General features: G+C 37.0%; 1 protein-coding gene across 3 annotated transcripts in view; it reads right to left on the reverse strand.

The window, feature by feature from the left end:
* The window catches only part of MYO6 (myosin VI), a 117,989-nt gene that overhangs the window by 19,162 nt on the left and 74,559 nt on the right, over positions 1 to 24,268 (reverse strand). For all 3 annotated transcript variants that reach the window (XM_080388160.1, XM_080388161.1, XM_080388162.1), the window contains exons 14-28: positions 23,515 to 23,606; positions 22,989 to 23,061; positions 20,390 to 20,517; positions 19,490 to 19,585; positions 17,269 to 17,442; positions 13,699 to 13,737; positions 12,008 to 12,101; positions 9,212 to 9,342; positions 9,012 to 9,089; positions 7,929 to 8,058; positions 6,095 to 6,185; positions 4,714 to 4,864; positions 3,160 to 3,368; positions 2,704 to 2,782; positions 352 to 512 (exon numbers count right to left, since the gene is read on the reverse strand). In XM_080388160.1, the coding sequence (XP_080244286.1) occupies positions 352 to 512; positions 2,704 to 2,782; positions 3,160 to 3,368; positions 4,714 to 4,864; positions 6,095 to 6,185; positions 7,929 to 8,058; positions 9,012 to 9,089; positions 9,212 to 9,342; positions 12,008 to 12,101; positions 13,699 to 13,737; positions 17,269 to 17,442; positions 19,490 to 19,585; positions 20,390 to 20,517; positions 22,989 to 23,061; positions 23,515 to 23,606 (1,726 nt within the window). The remainder of the gene's footprint in view (positions 1 to 351; positions 513 to 2,703; positions 2,783 to 3,159; positions 3,369 to 4,713; positions 4,865 to 6,094; positions 6,186 to 7,928; positions 8,059 to 9,011; positions 9,090 to 9,211; positions 9,343 to 12,007; positions 12,102 to 13,698; positions 13,738 to 17,268; positions 17,443 to 19,489; positions 19,586 to 20,389; positions 20,518 to 22,988; positions 23,062 to 23,514; positions 23,607 to 24,268) is intronic.

The raw sequence follows: 24,268 nt of genomic DNA on the forward strand, positions 1-24,268 counted from the left end.
AAATAATAATTTGCATTGGTTGTCATCCTTGCCAGAGCTCAAAAAAAGAAAAAGAACCGTAGCTGTATTCACAAGCACCTATTAAACTACTGATGTAGCAAGATGCAAAATGGAGAAAGTCTTTAAGCAAAAGTAATCTATTTCTAAACAAATTTCATGAGTTAATTTGAAAAATTTGACTTATAAGGTCATTTAATTAATACAAAAATACATTTAAAAAATCAACAAATGCATAGTCTTCTCAAAGGGATAAGTACAGTATGATGGGGGGGTTGGGGGGGTAGCGGAGGTGGTAAGGAGCAGGGGAGGCAGGGAGCAGGGGAAGAGATATGTAATTATTTAGCCCCATACCTGCGCAATCCTAAATCAAGTTGAGCCTCATCACTGATGAGTTCTGCCTCACTCTGGGCAATTCTCATTGCAAGTTCATGATCACGGCGTTCCTGTTCAAGCACTGCCTGGTGCTGGGTTTCCTCTTCTCGTTCTCTAGCTAGCTGAGCCTCAATTTCAGCCTGTTTTATAAAAACACACCTTTAACCTTATCCAATCAAACCCAAAACGCTATGTAAGGTAATTATTAGAAAGATATGCCAAGTAGTATATTTATAGCTTTCAAAACATGCAAAATTTACAGAACTGAAAAAGTAACAGCCTTAGTATTTAGGTTGACCCACGAAATGCAAAAAAGCTACAGACTGCATCTTGGGTTTCATATAGTCATCAAATCATTATTGTCCACCACTTGTATTACTTTTTCAAATTGAAGCGCCAATCAATTATTCCTTATTTAAACAGCACATGAAGCTTTTTGTAGCTATTAAGAAAATTAAGACTTCAAAAGTTTTTAGAATTACTAAAACAACTCAGATGATACAGAGCGATATGTTTACTACTCCATAGCACTAACAATACTCCCTTGATATTCTGCACTTGGCATTATAGGACTTTGCAACAGGCATTGTTTGCATCTAGGTCCATGGTTCATTTTGAAAAGGGATCAAGACAAACAGTGAAATCCTCTGTGCACTTGACCTGGCTTTGAATTTAAGCAAATGGTAAAATTCTGACTTACTGAAATGCAGAAGCAATCCAGATATACTGCCTCTGCAGAGCAAAACTGTAATTCCGGTTTACCATCATTATTTAACACAGGGTTACTTCTGCACAGAGTAAGCAAAACACAACCATCCAATTCATACTCTATAAGTCATACATGCTAAGTCTTAGCACCTTTCTTGGTGCCCAAACTTCAACAAAGGAGACAAAGTCATTCCCACTCATCATTGTGAATTTGCACCACTAAAGCAATGCAGTAACACCAGAGATTTTATCCTATGAATCCCATTGTAGATTAGCTGATAGTAGCAACCACCAGCAGGAGAGATAATGAGTAATTAACTGTATGTAGAAGAAAGCAATACCCTACTGGATTACATATCTTCTTTGTATCCAAACACAGTGTTTTAAAGTGTAAATTACATTCTGCATTGCAGATATTCACATCTCAGAAACAAAGAAACATAAAGAAAGGCAATCCCTAGAGACGCTCATAGTGCTGGCAGACCCTGTTGTTAAACCTTCTGGCAACAGGCCATCTTGCTTCCTCAGTGGACAAAGCTGAATTCATTTAAACTGTCCCTGAATGGAAACTTATTCCACAAATTTCTCACAAAACTAGGCACATCTGCAATGGTCTCCAAGCAATGATTTAGAGCCTAATCAAACAGCAGCTTACTCTTTTTACGTTTAACTTCTACAAGCTGCTAGTGCTTATTATTCTGATACAGGTGACAGACTCAGTAACACAGGAAAGATCCATTTTTTCATCAAAGTTAGGCTATAATTTCTCTGTTCGTTTCAACGACTTGTTTATCAAGAATGAGGATGAGGTAGATAGAAAGAGTATGCAGATGCAAGGAGGATAAGCAGTGCTAGGCTAACGCCAGGGATAACAAGATACCGCAGAAAAATACTGCTTCTGCTTAGTCATGGAGAGGGCTTAAAACAGTCTTTAAATAACAATGACCACAGCCCTACGCTTGCTACAACTGCCGTACAGAGAAGCTTTTTCTCTCTGAAACTGCTCCCCCAGGTCACACACGTCATCTCCAAGACAAGAGAAAAACAAGGGTGCAGGGGCCAAACACAACTCAGAGTGAGAGTTCATGATGGGATCAGTAAGAAGTGTCAGAAATCAAGGGGGAGGGGTGGAGGAGAAGTGTTTACACTGCATGTATTCTACATGAATGTAGCCAAACGAGCTACTAGAGACAGTCCTGTACCCTCTCATTACCACCAATATTCTGAAAGTGTTTACAGTTAAATGGTACGTAACACAGCCAGATGTCCAGATGTGACTGCTAGTAAACGTGTACCAAACTTGACTGACATAGAACATCTGCAAAAATTTCAAAGGCTAAACTAGGATCCTCCACTGTTGTGTATTTTTAAATTTAAAATAACTTTTAAAAACAAATGCACCTCTACTCATAAGACCTGAACTTGCATGTGTACTAGAAATGATGATCTGTCTTGGGAAGCCCTAATCCTGATTTTCACCTTTACATTTACTACTAAAGCAACACTACTGAATGACTCTGAGACACAATTTTTAAAATAAAGCCATTAGACTCAGTAAAGAACCTAAGCTGTGAAAACAATTTAAAAAAATAAAACCAAACCAAAACAAGCTAAAACACTGACCTGAATATGCTTTTCTTCCTCTTCCCTCCTTTTCCTCTCTTCCTCTTCCTGTTTTCTTTTTGCCTCAATCTCAGATTTCCTATTAGAAAAGAGGAAGCGGGAATGAAAGCACGTTATTACGATGCGAACGAACAAGAGATAGGAAAGCATCTTCCATAAAACTGAACGGTAATCCAGAAGTCAGTACAGTCCTGATGACAGGACACTACATGTAAAGTCAAGAAACTTTCCAAGTTAATCTCTGTTTCCAGCTGCATCATGTCATTTCTTCCATACTCTATTCTGACTACACTTACCTTAAACCACTGGGAAAGGGAATGTTTTAACACTGCATAGCACACCAGGAGTACGATCCAAGTGACCCTCTTTAAGCACAGGAGTATTAAAAAAGACCTCACTAAAGCACCATTCCTATTTTCTTCTCATTCTATAACCAGCAACTTATTCAAGACTCACAGACGTCTTTCCTTTTCTTCCTTCCTTCGTTGTTTTTCCTCCTCTTCACGTCTCTTTCTTTCTTTTTCCATTTCCTCCTGGATGCGTCGCAGCCTCTCTGCTTCCTCCTCTTGTTGTTTCTTCTTTTGCAGTGCGCTCAGAAGCTGCTCTGAGCTTCTAACTAGAGCATCATACTCTTTCTGTATCTGCTCCCTAGTCATTACAGTGGTCTGCAAAATGAATAATAACAGAAGATTATACTCCTTTACATTTGTACTTCATTTTTTAAAAATGTATATTGAAAAATATTAAGTGAAATGAGAGCGTCGAGCAGTATAATTAAAATATATATACACTTCAAGGTAGGGGAGCTTAAGCACATCTTTCCCTTTCTTCCTAAAGTCCTGGGGATCCACTACTCTCTTATAAAACCATACAAGGTAATCTCCACTTTACCACTGAAATGAAACATGACTTCTCTTTAAAACATGCCTTCATTTTTTAAACCTTGCAGTTTTAAGCAACAGAAAGTAATTGTTACCACACTAAGATAAAAACTAAAGGTCTCCTATGCGCATTTTGTGTGGTGTTCCCAGCTGCTACAGTGGTTATTTACAGCTCTGCCTTTTATGCCATAGCACAGAGTAGTTTTTCTTACTACGTGTGCTAGCACTCAGAAAAATTATTGAACTGTGCTGTGACTTTTTTTAGAAAAGATAGTAGTAGCAAATAACAGTTTGAAAATATTTCAAACACTACCCTTTGATACATACGATTTCAAACCTCGTTGATAGCTACAATTTAATTTCACTTCACAATTCACACTGATGTATAACTAATAAAATTGTGATATGGGGAGCTTGCTGACCTTTTCTGAGGGTGTATCATGATGATAATCAAATTATCTTATTTTTATTAGAAAAGATAACTGTAAGTTGATAGGGTAACTCTAGCATCTTTTCAGCTGTGATTTTAAAAAGAAAAATCTTAATGAAGTACACTAAGAAAGTTATAATATAGCATGAAAGAAAAATTCAATACAACGATTTTTTTCTAACATTAATAAATCCTAGAGTGTTTTCATTTTGTCTGTGTAGTTTTGTGGTAAGAAACTGAGAACTGTAGACCTTGAGGCATAATGAGCAATCTGAATTATCTTTCCTACCAAGTCTGAAAAAAAGTTGTAACTAAAATATAAATCTCTTCACTTTGTGATAAATGCTTGTATGTTTAAGCCCTGATTAATTTAAAACATTGCTAACATGCATTATTCCAATAATAAAAGCAACAAGCAAATTATTGACAACATTTGTCTCAAAATATCAACATGCATTTTTGCTTTAAATTATCCAGTGCTGATTTTGAAACATATATATTATTTTGAAAATAATACCAAAGTCTAGACATATGCACCCAGTTTCAAGGTTCACTTTAGTTACATTACTAAATAATTCTAAACAGGATTTACCCAGTGCCTCTGAAAATTAAGACCTCTGTATCAAAATGTCTTTTATAGAGAGAAAAATAAGTTTTTTAAATGTAATGAAAAACTATTATCTCTGGTTATTATTATACCTTAATTTTGGTCATTGATGCATCAATAGAATACTCCAGCTCCTTGACCTGCTTGCTTGTCTCTGCCTTCCCCTCCTTCAGAGCACTTACTACTTCATTAAATTTATCAAGTCTCTTCTTCAGTGTACGCACTTTTATCAGGCCATCAATGCTGTGAAGGTAAGACAGTTTATTTGTATAGTGAGATGGTTTTACAAGGCGGTATTTTTAAAACCACCGCTAACCACACACATTAAAGAGGTAGATAGGGGAGACAAGTTATGCCTTCTGGTAGAACTCATCCTCTTTTCTTGTAATTCAAACATTATCACATAAAGTGCCTAAGCAATAGAGCCTTTTGCAAACAATAATTAAAACTGGTTAGCAGACACTGACTCAAAATAGAAAAATATGGTTTTATTTTGAGGATTAACATGGGGTGGTGGTTTTTTCTTTTCAGTAACAAAACATACTGATGTTACACCTGTAACGTAAAAATCTACGAGATTACTGTAATGTAAAATGTACTGGAGGATTCTGACTGGAGTAGATAAAGGTTGAGTTGTGCCACTTACTCAAAGAGCAATAATGGGACTGAATCAGATAAAGCTCAACTATACAGCAGGGAATCCAGTCATTAAGCCCCATAGGGAAAAAAAAGTCTGGGGAAAAGAAGAGTTTAGGAAAACCTGGGACAGTCTTCCTAGAAAGAAACTGAACTGAGATTCAGGAAAACAACATACAAAAGGCAGAAACTAAATCCAATCATTACAGATGAGTACAGAACAGCTTAAAAACACAGGGACATTGTCAGAAATGCCAAGGTACAAAATGAAACATAACTATCAAAGGATGTAAAAGAAAACATTTTATAAGAACCCCACTATTAAAGAACAGAGAGTTGGATCTCTAACAAAGAGCAAAAAGGTGTCAGCAGAGCTTCATGACTGAAGAGTTTTTTCCATCAGTATTCCATGTAGTCAGATTAAAGCTAATGGAATGACATAATTTCATGAGGAGACAAGATAGACAGAACACACAATTATTTTTAAGATAAAAAAGAAAGGGGGCCTATAAGGGAAGGTGTGAATGGGTAAAGGATAAAATTAATGAGCTTAAATTTCATTTAGAGGGACTTAACTAAGGATTTCTAATAACTAGACGATCACTGAAGGATTTTATGAACAAAGAGCTAAACAAACATATCTTGGGAAAGGCTCAGATTTAGTCTATTCATCCTTGGGAAAGAGGAAGAACGTGGCAACTATTAAGTCTCTTTCAGTCATACTTAGCATCATTCTATGACTTCAGATACATTTAGTTAAGTGTAGTAAATCTCTTTACATTCACAAGAAAATTATATTAAAAATCCATTTTCTTCACCCAAGGAATATCCCCTTACCGTGGTTTGTGCTTTCTCTTGCAAAGCCACATACGAACAGTCTTTTGTATTTTAATGCAGGCACTGGCTCGATATTTTATCTTATTTTTCACTGTAAATAGACAGAAGATACTGAGTCTCAATGGTTTATACCATTTAACGCAACTCATACTACTCACACACTTGATGGCTCAAAACTCTATGTAGACTGCATGTGCCTAACAGCGAGGTCTACACTAGGACCGTAACACTTAACGCACGGCAGACAACAGAATTCACAATCCTGAGCCAAGCACAGAGGTTTCCACCCGAAACAAACAGGAAGGATTAAGCACGTGCACACTGGCACGCATGCACACCCCCCCTCCAGATTCTCAGACATCAGTAAGCTCAGTGAAAAGCCACTGGACCTAGCAAGCAGGAAACGCTCAACCTCTAAGTCCTGTGCTGAAGGGTAATCAAGTATCCAGTATCTGCTAAAGATAATACAGTAGCTGCAACTTTGCTGAGCATTTCTTTGAAATATTGAAATGAAAGAACAGAAAACAAAACCTCCAGCTGTGGCTGTTCTAACAGTCTTCATCTAGATTGGGACCAAGAGGCAAATTAAACAGAGAATAATGTCAAGGCACAGGCACAAGGATGTGTGCCAAGTAGCTCAGAAGTGCAAGAATGTATTTTTATCTGTCAACTAGACAAAGCATAGATACCTAAGGATCCATGCTAGTTTTAGTCATCAGCCGAGCACATGGCTCGTGAACATAGTAATACTTAACTACAGGACGGAGGTGATCACAAAGACGTACTCTACTTTTTGTGTATCTATTTCAGCGTTATTCTGGGGATAAAATGAGCTTCCAATTTTCCATAAAACACTAAAAAAAAAGTAAGGCACATCAAACCAGCATATTATTTTCCTGGGTTTCTACTTTTTGAACACAGGACTTTCTGTCCTATCTTTCCGAAAAAACAGACTGACCAGCACAAATTTCTAGGTCAAAACCATTATTTTACTTTTACAATTTCTGATATCCGAAACCTATATAAGAATTCACAACTTGCATTTGCCCCAGTGCAAACAGTAAAAAATAGTATCCAATCAGTGGCAGATGTCACGATTGTGCTGGCCCAAATGCACAGCCATAAGGCATGAAGCCTTTGTGATCTTCTTTCCCATCTTAATGTATACTTTCCACCCTCTGTGTTATTATTAGATCCCTGACATCCTGCATCAGATCTTTCCCAATCTCCCAGACATCTTTACTGAAGCAGCCCACAAGCACCAATGTCTATTCCACACGACCACATTCCTACTTTGCACAGTAAACTGGACAGGCCAAGCAATTAGAAACTGCATATCAATAGTGATAGGCACTTCTTTGCTGATCAGCAGTAATTGCTGAGGCGGAGATGTTTGCCCTGTAATTCACGTTAGTGCTTTCAAAAATGCAGTTTCTGCCCAGAGATGACAACCACTTGCAGGGACTTTCCAGAACTAAATGACTCCACGTTGTCAGCTAAAAGTTGAACTACTGTTCCTTCCTGCTGATGTAGAAGTGTCTCCCATGCAAGATCTGTGATAGCTAATTATTTTTGTACAAGTGTTTACCCAGGCTTCAGTAAGCACCCAGCAGACAGGACGCAGGAGACATATAACTGGTGGGTGGTGGCCTTATATCCCACTTTGAAAAACCTCTGCTTTAAGTGCCTCTCTTGGCAATCTTGAAATCAATTACTCAGACTTTAGTATGTAACCGTGTGCTATGCATCTTCTTGGCTACATTTCAAGGCGATAATAATTGCTTTACTATATTTTTAACAAATATTTTGATTTAATAAAACATAAAATACGTACATTTAATCACAGAGAGAGAACACCACTGAACTTTTTTCCAGCGACTGCAGATAAGCCAGCGATTCACTCGTTTAACTAGCTCTGCTAAGTGATCCGGATCAGACTTCATTATCTGATCAAACTCTGCAAACTAAACAATAATGAAAAAAAGTTTTACAAAAAAGGAGAACGGGGAGGGTTAAACATTATTATTATTATTCAAGAGCATGTTGAGTTAAAAGGTAAAATATTTTTAATGTAAACTGTGTCATCATATCAGCTTTCAATTAATTCAAGTGAGCGAGTATGTCTGGCATCACTTTATTCTTTAATAACAGCAGTGACTACTAGTTTTTTCTGTTTGTTTAATTGCTGTGCAACACTTATCATTTAGAATAATTTAACTATTTGTTAATTACTAAAAGTATTTATTGCCAAAATTTTAAAAAAAATGTTTCTCTATATCTTGAACACTTACTCTAGCCTTCCACAACTTCAAGACACTTCTAATTCTGTATCTGGGAAAAAATAAAGCCCTGAAAGCACTTCTCAATTTCTAAACTTTGTACAAGTGTACAACTAAGGCAACTTTTTCTGAAAATCCTGCACTTCTACTTTTCAGTAATTGTTACAGTTAAAAACATATTTCTGGGACTACAGTAATTCCCCTTTCTAGTCACAACAGCTCCCTACTTCATCTCCTTTCTCTGCACAGCAGCAGCAATACTCAGAATCACAGAAAGAGATTTCAGCTATAAACAGATTTCATTAGAAAAGTTTTTTTTTCTTTGCCCTGACTCGCTCTTTTTAATAGTCAACATAAGTCATAACTGACTGGTAGAACATCTTGGAATACAAACACTGCATCAGGAATATATTAGCAACAAGCATATACAGCTTGCATTAGCAACAAGACTGTGAAGCCAATTATATCAGTATTAATACTGATTTTTTTTCATAGAAAAGGAACAGCATTTGCAAAAAGCCCTGAGCAGTAAGTTGGCCACGCTTTTAGCAATGTGTTGAACAACGTTACCTTTGGAGGTCCCTTCCAACTGAAATTATTCTAAGATTCACATTCATAAACTCCAAAAGAAACATTACCTTGCCAGGTCTAAAAAACACCTTGGTTAGCCCAAATTTGTAATCATTTTCATTCAGTCCCAAAGCTTTAAATAGTGCCTGAAACACAGAAAACAGTTAAGATTACATTCTGTCTTGTTAAAAAAAAAAAAAAAAGTTCAGAAAATCCCCACAGCACATTTTATGTCCAGGACGATATAGCATAAGAATTTATTTCTTACCTTGCAAAAGAGCCTAGGATCCAGTCGAGCCAGTTTTTCAGGCAAGTATTTCTTGTACATATTATATAGTTCATGAAATGAAGCTCGTGAAGGGAAACCACCTTGCATCAAATCGAGAACTGACACCATTCCTAAATTCATAGGAACACAAGGACAAAAGCTGGTATCGGTAAAATGCAAATGAAGCAGTGATTTTTATGAGACATTGTTCAGAGACTAAACCATAAAGTTCAGCTGGGTCTTGATCCAGCCTGTAATGTTTCTTGATCATGGGATCATTCACAAAAAGTTAATACTGAACAGATGAGAAGAGCCCACACAATTCTGTCCCTATTTCAGCAACAAGGAACATCCAATTGTGCAGCGGATCTTTTTCCTAATACTTCTTCTAAGTGTTTTCTTCTTTTTAGCAGATTTGGCATTTTCCTTTTTAATGAAAAAAAAAGCCAGTAATGCCTAACCAGGCTTTTATTTTTCTCATGTCAGTATTTGTGAGATGAGATGCAGATGCAACATCAGATTCATACACGGTGCCAGAACATTTTGTGTATACATTTTCAATACAAGGCATCAGATGCTAAGATGAAATTTGATGTCCCAAACAGTGTTACTACATTTTGGCTGCAACTAGAACATGAGTAAAGCACAGACACAGTCAGTAAAAGGTATGAATCACTTCAAGCAGCCCAGGCCATGCCAGTTTTTGCCTGCTGCTTTACATAACCCTATCAACAGATTTTTTTAATGTTTTTAAGTTAGCCCTTAACTTGTGGTTACCGTCTTTAAACTTCATCTTTTCCATATTTGCTTTCAATGACAATTATTTTTTTGTTTACATTAAGTCTTTCTTTTTGAAAAAAAGATTTTATAGCATTACATCTTGCTCTTTTATCATTAAATGTTGTAACTTTGTTCTACTACATTAAGCTTCATTTACTGTTGTTAAAGTAAACACATGGAAAAGTGAGCTTGTAAGACTACTGTAAAACAGCAATTGTTGAAGCTTGGAAATTAATTTGCTATTTTTTTCCTCTCTGACACATCAAATGCTGTTAAACTGAAGAAATCTGCTGATAATGCTGTTAATGGCAGAAAAGGACCTGAGAGTGTTGGTTGATGGCTGGCTGAACATGAGCCATCAGTGTGACCAGGTGGCCAGGAGGGCAACAGCATCCTGGCTTGTATCAGCAACAGTGTGGCCGGCAGGACCAGGGCAGTGACTGTCCCCCTGTACTGGGCACTGGTGAGGCCGCCCCTCGAACCCTGGGTTCAGGTTTGGGTCCCTCACTGCCAGACAGACATTGAGGTGCTGGAGCGTGTCCAGAGAAGGGCAACGGGGCTGGGGAAGGGTCTGGAGCACAAGTTCTATGGGGAGCAGCTGAGGAACTGGGGGTGTTTAGCCTGGAGAGGAGGAGGCTCAGGGGGGACCTTATCGCTCTCTACAGCTGCCTGAGAGGAGGCTGTGGGCAGGTGGGGGTTGGTCTCTTCTCCCAGGTAACAAGTGACGGGACAAGAGGAAACGGCCTCCAGTTGCACCAGGAGAAGTTTAGATTGGGTATTAGGAAAAATTTTTTCCCTGAAAGGGTGGTCAAGCATTGGGACAGGCTGCCCAGGGAGGTGGTGGAATCACCATCCCTGGAGGTATTTAAAAAAACACGCACAGATGTGGTGCTTGGTGACATGGTTTAGTGATGGACTTGGTAGTCCTGTGTTAACGGTTGGACTGGATGGTCTCAAAGGCCTTCTCCAATCTAAATGGTGCTATGCTTCTAATCGCTGAAAACTGGTAAGCTTTTGTGACAGTAACAGGACATGCCAAACACATGGGCTTGTCAAAACATCAGCTGCAGAACATGGAAATATCTTTGACTTAAAAAGAGGAAAAAAAATCAAGCACAAGCTACTGAAAGTACAAAAATACAGAAGAGGGAAAAAAATACTGAAGTACTTTGATGAACAAATGCCCTATGAAGATCGACAATACCAGCAGTGATTCCCAGACAAGCAGTTCCCTCTGCTCTTCAGTGAGGCATAAGCAGAACTGCAAATATTTACTCTTTAAAAATAAAGCTGTAAAATTGGAAAGCGCCTAGTATTTCAAGAGTAATGAAAATGCAGCTTTGCAATCTGTAGTATACAAAGCAACAGGAAAGACTACACTGAAGTGTCCTTGTTCAAAGTCCTGCTGCAAATCAAATTAACAGCGGTATAAAGAAATCTAAAAAAGTAAACCAATATGATTCAATTCTTATTATAGTATCTATAAAATTAAACAGGTGCGTTTCAATTATTAGGTATCTCAGCTAATACTGACTGCCTCTAAGTGCACACAGGCGTTTCTAATGCTTCAACTGCCCCAGTAATCTAAAAGCATTCTATTGTTCTGACCTGAACTGCTGCCCCTTATTAACACTGTGGGCAATGCAAAGAGATGGGATTCAGCTCCAGGTCAGGAAATATAAATCTGTGTGCCAATTTATGGCTATATATGCTCCTGGTCTCTGAACTCTCATAATCAATTGGAAAAACAGTTGATGGAAATTACACCAACTCTTCCTGCAAGGAAGAGACCTTACGGCTGTTCAGATGAATTATTTCTAGGGTTCTATGGACTAAAATGAGACCTAAGTCACTAAGAATCTAAATAATTGTTCACACGGCATAAATAAGGTACCTTCTAGAAAGCAACCATTCAAGTAAGGAAATACTGCTTGCATCACACATATTTCAAACTTAAATCAATCTATAATGCCCAAAGTGATAAACAGAGAGAAAAATATCAGAGGTATACATTACCTGAACACTGGAGCTGAGAGAGGATCTGTCCTCCTTCAAAATGGTGATTTGTCATCTTTAAATTAGGCTTGATACAGCGAATAAAGCTAGACCCCTAATAACAAAACAAGAAGTTAGCAGAATCTACACATTTCTAAACCTCCTGAAGCAACAGTTAATAATTTAAGTATTGGGGGGGGGGGGGGGGGAAGATACAAAGTAACAGTATTCTAAAAGAGAAATGCCAATGTTCTTTTTCTCTCATGTATCAGTTCTGTACTCTAGCCTTGATCTTGATGTAACAGATCTCAGTGCTCAAGCTATTAATTGGAGTTTTTTGAGTTTTCACTCAACTCTTCTTAACATTACTATGACCTAATTATGATTTAGCAATCTAGATTCTACTACCCTCGTTATCTTCTACAGTCAAATCACCTAATGCCTCAGTCCTCCAGAGTTCACATCAGTGAACATGCTACCAGCCTCCTGACATTGGAATCATCCCAGATGAACCTGACTTTCCTTTCTTATTATTTTTACTTTTTACAGTTTCTTCCGGCTCACTGCTTCACTCTCCCTTCCTCCATGTTATTCCGGTCTGCTCCTCTCTCATCACCATGTGTACTATCTCTACAATTTTCACCACTGCTTTCTCTGATCATTTCACATTCATCAAGGATGACGTTTTTGCAAAACAGCATCCAGTTATTCAGATTTTCCTATGACAGGTGGCTGCTAATGATAGCCTGCCTTATAAACTAAAACAAACTGAGCCTGAGAAAACAAAGTATTACTCCTTGTTTGCAGTGTTTTCTCTCTTTTTCTATCTCTCAGCTCAGAGTCAGAGAGCACTTGCCAAGTGAGCTCTATATTAACAACACATCCTCAGTCGTGGCTTAGCTAAACTCAGAGTACAGCAAGCCTGGCCACATACTTTTTCCTTGGACTGGATCTCTGTTCCTGAGTGTTCTGTGTGAAAGCGATCATCTTTCTTTCAGACCAGCCTCATGAGTACAGTAAAATCTTAATGTTGGATATACCCCAGCAGCTGTCCCATTTGTTTTCCATGTTTTTCCCCCTTTTTCTTTTTTGGACAGAGAATAACCTCACATCTAGAACTGGTTAGAACATGTGGTCAGGAGAAACAAGAATGTGTTCTTACAACTTCAAGTTCTAAAACATGGGTATGTTAAACCACACGGAGCATTCCACAAACTATCAAATTACATCAGCTACATTAGCAAATACCCATTAGGGGAATCATTCTTTGACCATCTGTGCGTTTACAGCCTATCACAAAAATGAAATGAAACATTTAATTTCTAACGGCATTACAGAATCCAAAAACAGTAACTAATAATAAATTATCATCTGCCTTACTTCTAAATAACTTCTCTAGGTCTTCTGCAAATGAGTCATCAATGATAAACAGTGAATGGAAGGAAGTAAAAGTGACAAAAAATGAGATCACAGCCCAGACAGATTTCATATTGCTTACTCAAATTATGTAAATATCATTCTACAACTTTTTTAAAGGTGGTGGTTTTGTAGTGCAATAATCATCACCTGCACAGCAAGGCATCTCAAAAGTGCCATGTAACTGCAAACTCTAAAGCAATTACTTATCACAGTTATTGTAAGCCATATTGTTGAGATAATTGATTATGACTTACATCAGAAAATTATGAACCTGCATCTGTATATATACTTACAGTACTGTGAAGCTTCTCAAGAAGCAAATTTAACTGAGTCTGTAAAAGAAAACAGGTATTTCAAGAGTCTTACCATGACAACTACAGAAATACACACACAGAATAGTGTACAGCATCACTGCATGCATGTTTGTTGTTAGTAAATCAGATGAATTGATAAATCAAACGTTCACAAATTTTAATAGACAAAAATCATGCAATTGTGCATGAATGGTCCTGAGGAAATTACTTGTGTTTAATTGCACAACAATACTGTATGGACTAGTTAGTTACTACAACATAGTTATAAAAAAAAAAGTGCAAGCCTATTGGGAAAATACAGGAAATAATGGCTATGTGATAAAATTATAAAGAAAACGAGACTGATCAGCAGTAATTAAAAAAAAATACACTGCAAATTTGCAAAAGCCCAAATTTAATTTAGAACAAGCATATATTTGTACATCAAATAATTAACACAGAACACACATACGCTCAGGGTTTTCTTGTTTTTTTAAAGCTAAGTCAGTGTTTAGGTGAATGAACCTACACGAACTATTTTTAATTCTCTGTTGATGACAATTGACTATAATTTTAAAATCACATTTACTGAGGCTGCATTTAAACATATTGTGATGAGAAAAGACCACAGTCCTATGATTATCTTGGGCAAGTCTACAGGATCACCAGAGACTTAAGGCTATCAGGGAAAACAAGTCACAGTTGCTACTGAATGTAATTGGTAGGGACTTCAAAATATTTCAGAACCACATCAGGAAAACAGCTATACTTCTACTTTATAGATGCATCTGTTTTACCACAGAGATTACTGCTGTGCCAGCCCTTCTAGCATACTAGCAAGCTTTAAGTACACAGACTGACAACAAAATTCTGTATGTCTAGCATATTCTTCCTTTTCTGTACTAGAACCAAAACTGAAAATTTCTGACTTCTGACTAATGTTTGTTTGTTTGTTTTTAACCAGATCTTTCAATTACCTAGAATCTATGAAATGAGATTTGTACGGGTGATGTGCGTCACCTACAGCCACCAGTCATCCTTCCGGTGAATAAAACTGGTTTGGTTTTTTTTAACTTATCATGGACATGGTTAGAAAGAGAGAAGGAGTGCCACAAGAGGCATGACAAACACTAATAACCTCCTGCTCAGTTCTCACTTACACATACTCTTCATATCTCTACTTGAATATAATCATCATGGTTTTTTAAGTTAGGAATACTTCATTTTGGAAGGGACAGCCTAATTTCCATCAACAAAATACATTTCTGCTAGAGGGAAAATACCCCTTCCTTATACTCTGTGATTTGACAAGAAATAAGCCAGAGCCATTCTCAGGTAAATTTCGCTAATGAAATGACCATATGAATAGAACATAATGCTAAAACTACTGCTCTTTGAATTACAACAATTGAATCCATCATTACCACAGTAAGGTAAAATCATCCCAGAGATTCTGCATAGATCTGATGACCTAATTAATCATTATTTCCTCAACTGATTTAAGTGAATTAGTTTTAATTAGTTATAAGGAAGGGAATTGTGAAAGATTTCATAAAGAGAAGTCCTGCGACATCATCTAATAAATTGATGTAATTACAAGAATTTGAGACTGACATACTGACACACTAAGAATTCTTACTCTTAAAGAGATGAATTTCTACTAAGATAACAGAACTTATTTTGATGTCATCTGATGTGAAATTTTCAAGGCTATTAGTGTTCATCAGCAGCACATGTTGTGTCTGGGAAGGTAACACTAAATGAATTACTGGAAGTAACACATACATTCAAAATGCCATGAAACTCAAAAACATTGAAAGAATTATAGATTGATGGGCCAGATCCAAAGAGGACGTTAGTCATGTTCTAGGTGCAGAGGTGAACACCAAAGTCCAAAAGGCAATCCAAAAAGTTCCCTTTCAATTGCTGCTTAACTTAAAAAAAGCCTCCTTTTTTACTTCAGCCCTCCTTGAACAATGGTATCATTGACATGTCCGTATCTACTGGATGTGGGGTGCTAAATCCAAGAGGAATTGAAAACCCAGATGTAAGAATGTGGAAACTATCTCAAAGATCCCACAGACGCTTTCATTTTGAAAATGTAGCTATAAAAAACAATGGATCATTGCTTCACCTACAACAGACTCATGGTTGCAGGGTTTGCTCAGGAGATGGCTTATCTGTATGCATTTCCATTTTTCAGTCTGCCTTCTGATCATGCATTTTATACTGTCTCCTGCTTTTCCTGGCCCTGTGAAAATTTTAATTCTGGCTACATAACAAACCATCTCCAGAAAGGTGGAAGAGGAATTCCCTTCGTCAGACTGAACAATAACTTCACACTACAGGAAATACAGTAGATATAAAACACTGAATACTCTATAGACCTAAAGCAGAATACTGTTGCTACACAAAAAAGCAAGTGCTGCTACCATATCCTTCCCATTCTTCAGCCCCTGCATTTTTAGAGAACTGTTCTAAACACTAGCCACAAGACAGAATTATGCAAGAAGGAATTTATCTTGCAATCACAATTCAGCACTTAACCTTGACATGGAGCAGAAATGGTCTTCTGCTACTGGAAGTGCTCCACTCTACAAGAACGTTTTTGGATTGTTTAAAATACCTGCTTTTCCCAGGGACTGTGTAAGGAGTATAGCCAGGAACATGATGTGGGGTTTTAGGTGCGCTAGGTAAGGCAGCGTACCAAAAATGTTGCAGCACTTGACCTGAAGGCATGCAAATCCTTCATTGGATCTGGCCCAGATGTGTAGAGAAGAGCTCTTGCTGAAATTGCAGCAGCTCTACCAACAATAAATCCATGAGATTGAAAAATTTACCTGCAGCCCACGGCTGTGTCTGCTTTTCATCTCTTAATTCCCCTACAGTTCTCTTTCTAGCCATCCTGAGCTGGAATAGTCCAGCTCAAATAAAACTGCTGAATGAGAAAAGGATGCAGAAAACATTTGGAGAAGACAAGGTTTGAAGGTCAGCTTTACAACAAGCAGAAGAAAGGAGAAAATGAGGAGAAGCATCAGATTCCGGTATTGAGAAAGGAAACATTCAGCACATTGAACATCTTTCTGTGAAAGCCATGACTATATATTTTAGAAGAGGAAAACCAGTGGTTAGGTTAGGTTTTGAATTTTGAGAATGTCAAACTGTAGCCAACTGATACATCTTCTAGAATGCACAATAAAGATAGGAGGGAAGAACACCTTTGTTACATTTAGAACCCCTTAAAGTCCACAGAATCCAAATTTAGATCTCAAGACTTTAAAACTTTTGAATAAAGTCTTCCATGTGGCTTTGCAAAATTCTGACTTAAAAATTACTCCATAAGCTCTGTAAGGACTATTATGAAACATCTTTTTGACAGAAACACATAGCACGTAGCTTGAATATAGTGGTTTCTTATAATTCAACAGAAAAAAATGTCTATTTAACATTTTCTTTGTCTGAATCTCAAGTTACCACTAATTCTCCCAACCTTTAGGTTCTGCTTATTTCAGGTAACTTGAAAGTGGCACATACTACAACAAGATACAATACTTTGCTATATTATGTTACCTTGAATTTGTTTCCCACACTGATGAAGCTAAGTTTCCCAGCTTTTTGTTTGGGATCCTTGTTGTTGTTACTGTTGGATTCAAACAGCTGTCGAACAAACTTGTCCTTGGATTCACATATAAGAGACTCAAGGGACATGTGCAAAGCATCATTGTTTTTTTCCACAAATTGCATCTGAAAAGACAACCCAAGAAATAGCAGCACATTTATTTCACTACCCCAGTTACTTAAGTCTTAAAGAAAATTAAAGAAAACAAAGTTATATACTTATTTCAAAGAACAGCAAGAACATGTGGGGTAAATATTCATACATTATTCTAAGCAATTTTTCAATTGGACACATGAAACACTAATGACAGAGAGAAAAGATACTCTCAGATTTGAAGGATGTTGTTGGAATCATGAAACCCAAGGTAAGGGTTAGCACCTTTTAAAAGATAGCTGTGTTTTTGTCAATCATTTCTTTCCATTTCCAGTACTCAGCACATCATCACTTGTTTGTTCTGAGAAGCTTAATACTTTCATGGCTCGTAATATCAGTTAAGATCTGTTGTGAAATAGGAATTAACATGCACACGAACTGGTGCATCTACAGAGTTTGGAAAATTAAATGAAAAAGTTATTTCAGTAGTACTATGACTATTCAAGGACAGTTGATTAAAGATACTGTCCTGCTTTCTATAAACTTACCTCTGTGTTTTACTTAAATTTGCTCGCTAACTTCTAGAAGTTACGAACAATACATTACACTGGAATGCAGAGATCAAGACACCAGTATCCAATTTCACACTAAAAAATTTCTCAATGGCTGTTGGTGCAACTATAATAGTGAGTTTGATATTTATGAGGACAGTAGGCCAAGACTAATTGGAAGAAAATACAAATTTGCAAGATATCCCACAAAAGGATTTAACGGTGATGACAATCAAAGGACAAACACGGGCCTTCAAAATTCCCTTGGGCTATGAAAACAAAAGACTGGAATATGAATGCAGTCGGATGAGCATCCTCACCACAAACCAGATTGTGAGAAGTGCCACAAGTGGCAGTGAGAAAGAGAAACAAGTAACAGGTGAGGTACAAGGCAGCTATAGTCTAAAATTCTAAGGCCCAAGTCAGTCCCCCCCTGAAGGAGCGAATAAATCAAGTGAAGCATATTAGGATAGCTCCTGGACCAAAGGCACCTCACATTTGACCTAGCTCTGACAGCAGAGCTTATGTGCTCATATCTGGCTCCTCTGGTCCTGCAGACACTCTAAATTATTATTAACATACCACGATGAGGTACACAGTTAAATATAAGAGCACTTGGAACAAATGTGTTCCACTTTTATTTGTTATTTTCATACTGACTCACTGAGTGACCTCAGAAAATCAGGTAGGCAACACACACTTCAATTTTCTTATTTGTAAAATGACCTACAGCGTGTGCTTACTTCAAAACAGCACAACAATCATTATCATTCTTGGAGTATTTTGAAGTAAGAACGAACAAGCCTTTGAAGAACACATTTTCAAATTACAAAAAAACATCTTTGGCAATAGCTTCCCTCTTACACACAGGAGTTACAGACCAGAAAAGCAAAGCATTATGGATCTTCTGTTTATCCTATACTCTTTTTTTTACTAAAAAATTAGGTTTTAAATATTGGCTTCAGGTGTTTCAATGGTTTTGTATGTTGAACGTCAAAAAAGCAGAAGAATCTGGAATGTATTTTGACGGTAGAAATTTCAGGTATTTTATATTCTTGCATGAGTGATTCTATTTCCAGTAGAAATAGAAAACAAGAAGTATAAACTGTGATTTTTATTATACCATAAACAGTGATTGCATACAAAGATAAGCATGCTTCCAAAAAGCTACCCTTTACAATACTTTTACAACACGTAGTGTATTCCTCTCCCCAAGACACAAACGTCTGTTGATGCAAGACTTGCAGTAGATCATGAATCAATATATTTAATATTGACACCGTTACCTATAGATTTATAACAAAGTCTTACACAAAATACGTCACCAAAACAGTCTGTAATCTGAGAAGTAATCTGAGAAACCGTCAATTCTGTCAAACACTCACAAAATCAGTTTTAAAGCTAAGACATATCAACTTTTGAATTTCTCTTTTGATTAAAAGAAATTTTGTTATTTAACCTATATGCACTGAAAAATACGAAAGTACTACAAAGCATAACATAAATAGTTTTGCGTAAGTAAAATTACCGTCTCATAGCACACTGCTCCTGCAAAGTGTCGGATAATAAAGCCTTCATCATCTCTGATATTTCTGTGAACAGCCAATTTAGATTTTCTAGGAATCTGGAATTAAAAAGTTGAATTACAAACAAGGATTACACTGGAGAGTGAGAAAAAGCTTACTCTTACATCACTACCATGATTCTGCCAGGAGCACTAAGTTTTGAAAATGACATTTCCTGCAGTACAATTGTGATGACCACTACCATTTCCATTCAAATTCGGATATTCCAAAAACTTATTTTCAATCTCATTTGCACTCTTAAGTACCTCACATTCAAAATAAATTAATGACAATGTTATTTGGCTCCCTTTGCTTGTGTTTTTTCAGCAAGGAAGTAACTTTTTTTTCTTTTTTTGCATTTCAACAGAAGTCATGTACATAAATTGCAATAATTTGCATTAATCTTCCAGAGAGTGCTGTACGTTAAAGAATTAACAAGAAGATTTCCTTGTGCATTCCCTATTTTCATCTCTGAAGTGCTAGCTAGACACTCCATGAGTCAAATATTCTCCAAAGCAAGCAGTGTTTGGAAGGAACAACAAAATAACTCATCTGATACGAAATAATCTAAATTAAAATGTGGTTTTATTTCCTTTTCGTGCATTACATGTTAACAAACTTCAAAAGTAAGTGAAGAATATGGCTTTAGTTTCAGCAGGATATTAGAATTCCTAGAAGACTTAAGCCTTCAGTGAACTTTTCAACAAACCTAATAACCAAACTTGTCCTTAACAAAAGAATATGGATTGTGCAGACTGGTGTGGTATGTGATTTCTTAGGAAAGGTTTTCATTAAACTGAAGTGTTACTATCAACTGTTCCAAGACCTGTTTTATTAAAACAAGACAGCATAAATAAACCTACAGACAGCCTGAAATGGTCCTTGTGTTTTTGGTGCACAACTGAAGTAAAATGCTGATCACTTGGTTGGGGAAGACGATTTTCTTCATCCAAAATATCCAGTACACCTATTAATTTTGCTTCAATCAGATCTGTTAATAAAACAAAATATATGTACAAAAATTGAATACCTAAACTCTTATCAGAACTGAACATTACAAGTTTAAAACACTACTGATCCGATTCTGTACAAATGTTATGTTAGGGAAAGCTGTTAACACAAAATTTGAAAAGTCATTGCAAATTAATTCTACATGTCCGAATTGTTGATTTAATCAATATCCTACACATACCAAGTTCTAACTGTAACACAATGAACACAGGGGAAAAAAGATCAGACAGGTTTTGTTTGATTTTCACTCTGGGTCTTATGTTGGATTTAGTCATCTAATTCCCAAAAGGTGCCTAAATGTTTCGGTGGTATGACCATCAGTCTTTATGGGATAACTGCTTATACTGTTGCGGGTTTTTTTAAGCTTCTCATCTGTGCTTCACCACATGTCAAAACTAAAAACATGAAAAGGTAAATACTTCAATTTACAACAGGATCCAGGGAGAAAAATGAAGTGCATTTGTTTTAAGAAAGGTAGATCAGACTTGAGCGTACAGAGGTGGTTTCACAACATTTTACAAGCGTATTGCCTTGACCTTCCACATACATATACAAAAGCCCTTGTAAGCTGACACAGAAATGCATGGTCTTGAAACTATTAGACACAAGAATTTTGCGGCTTTTAAAAGTTTTTTATATTATCTACACAACTGTTCTTATAAGAGGAATTTTTACTACCCACTTTCTTACTGTGGAAAGGCAGAAGAAATTACTATTGCTTGTACTACAGCCATGTCTATGAACTTACCACAGCTTGTACAGTATGAGGCTATATCTAAAGCATAAAGACAGCCCCAATGCAAAGAATTTACGCTTATAAAATCTGAATAAGCTATTTAGCTACAGAGTTGACTACCATTCCATCAAAACATTCTAACATACTAATGACTGCTTCTAAGATTCTTCCACAGTGTTAAAAAATTGTCCACCTCAACATAATATCCTTCTCTTTTGTGACAGTTAATATTTCTGCATGTTCACTGCTGTCACAGGACTGGCTCAACACCTTAAACAAAATCGTATTTTGACAGAAACCAACATTATTTTTCTCATTCACTTCAAAAGGCAGCAGAAAATCCCCCTTTCTTCTGACTATGCAATAATAGGAAAAAAAGGTTTAGCTAAGCTAGAAGTGATTAACTTATATAAGAATAACTCATCCAATGAAGACATATGTCAAATCTGTGGTGGGGTGTGATATGTTGGTTGGAATAGTAAACGGGGTCATGACTGAGGGACTGCTACTTACAGTCTTAGGTAAGCTGCCCAAACCTTTCCTATGGCAGGAAAAGGCAACAACTTGGCAATTTCTACAACTCGACCCATTTTCCCACTATCAGGTCAGACAGAGACCTTTTCCTCCAACAGGCACCACAAAACCCTTTTTGATTCTGATATATGTTTCAAACAAAATTAAAAAAACAAAACAAAACAAACCCCCCCCCCCCATGCATTAGGGGGGAAGCAACCCTTTTTATATAAACATGGCAGTCCCTAAACTACAACAACATTTTTGGGAACAGACTCGGGCTCACATACGCATTTTAAACCACCACTAAAGAGAGAAGGTTTGTATTCATAGAAGTCACTTATTTCTTGTTTCTGTGCTTTTGCTCTCTCCTCCAAATACCTTCCTGCTGCTTTTTCACAAGGTAGCCAAAGGCTTGCTTGTAAAAAGTTGTCTTTAATTAAGTCAGTTAGTGACTGTACAGTCTTGTCTGACAAAGTGAACACTTCTTCAGCAGAGCAACAGAAACTCAGAAGAACCAGACGTTTTGCAACAGATGTTGAATTTTGATGTCACTCTGGATCCTCTGCTCAGTCAGGACTGACTAGTTACCACAAGTAAATTACTGTAACTGCAAAAGCAAGATGAACTTTGGTTCACAACACACCAGTCTGGAGAATACAAGCTGAATGCAGGGGGGGGGGGGGGGAAAACCACAAACAAAAAACCCCCCAAACCAAACAATATCTTAATCCTCTGGTCTGTGGAAATCTTAAAGCAGCGTTAATATCTACGGCCTGCTGCCTATAGGTCATTTTGTTTCTTTGCTCGCTGGCTCAAAAAAGGTGGGGGAATGGGATGGGATTCTTTTTTAATTCATGGAATACTGATCCGCAGACAGCTTCACACCTTTCTTCACTTTATTTACCCTATTCAGATGTTCTAATCAGTTTTCTAGGAAAGTGCACAAGAAATTCACAAGTCCCAGCTGCTGTTATCACACACTGTAGGACAACGTGGCTCTATTACCAACCAGAACTGGCATGTTACACAAAGCTAGAAGAATTCACAAGGTTGCAGTCATTAAATGCATAATTAGAGCATTACTAGTTTACTAGTAATTTACTAGCATTATTAGTACTAGGGATATTTTGTCTCTTCTGCTTGAAGCTTTCTTCCTCCAGGATACTAATAAACAGCTTGACATTGCAGGACGTACATACCTATACAATCCTGATTATCTACATAGCGCACTTCATTAACTCCCAGGCCTTCTTTTTGGTAAAGTTCTTGTTCCTAAAAAAAACCAAAAAACACAACCAAATACCACTCACCGTATTTTTTTTACCCACCAATATTATTTCTTTTTAAATAAGCATGGAGACATTTTTAAATACAGCATGAATCAACACACATTTTGGAATTTCCTTCCATGGCATAAAATATTCCAACTTCACCTTCTTAATGACAAGGCCATGCAATCAGGTATTCACATTAGATATGGCCTATTGTCCAGTATCTGGATGCCTTATTTTAATGAAAGGTAAAAAAGAAGAAAAAAAGATCGTTGGTGTTCAAAAAGCCATATTCTTTTCTGGCACAATGAGATGTCACACAGTAGGAAAAGTTTGTCAACTTAATTTTTTTTTAATTTAAGCATAATGTGCAATCTCATGGAAAGCAGTGCTACTGTAAGTATCTCTCTACTAAAAAAATAAATCCTCAAATATAACATTAAATATAACATACCTCTTTCAGAATCCTTTCATTAAAAAACTGTTGCAGCTTTTCATTACAGTAGTTAATACAGAATTGTTCAAAACTGTTGTGTTCAAAGTATTCTGAAAAACAGAAGTCAAACTTCTATGATAAACCAGTGTTCCAAGAACTTTTATTAAACAGTAAATAAGAGAAGCTTCACAGTGCTAATATTTAACGATGTGTTCAGATGCATATCTGTTTCTTTCAGTAAAATAAAAGCTTTGACAGATTTTTCAAGTTGGACATAAGACAGATAAAAACATGCAAGCAGATTGTATTCCTAAAACAAATAAGAGACAGTTATGTCTGGCAGCAAACCAAAGCAAGATGCTACCATACAGTAAAACTGTACGAACACATGCATCGCCATGCATCCACATTGGAACAGGCTGGCACAGGATAACATAGCTCTGAAGACCTGAACACTAAAGGTTCCTTTTTTCGCTGTTCTTGGACCACCTTAGCAGGGCTAAGACCAGAAAACATGCCCTATTCTGAAGCTCAGTGAGCCAAACCAGACAAAAGCTTTATGGGAACCATCAACACCCATCACTTCCCAAGTGCAAGCAGGAGCCCAAAGTCCAACTCCAACAGAACTATTCATCCTCCAGGAAACAGTATCATAATTCAAAGACTTCCTTTGCCTGTCTGTCAGTATGCAGTGACCTTCTCAGGACTGAATGGGAAAAGAGCACGCACATGCGATAGCTTTCCTAATTTTACTGGGTGGCCACAGTAAGAT

This window comes from Falco punctatus, assembly GCF_963210335.1.
Source record: "Falco punctatus genome assembly, chromosome: 5".
Lineage (NCBI taxonomy): Eukaryota > Metazoa > Chordata > Aves > Falconiformes > Falconidae > Falco > Falco punctatus.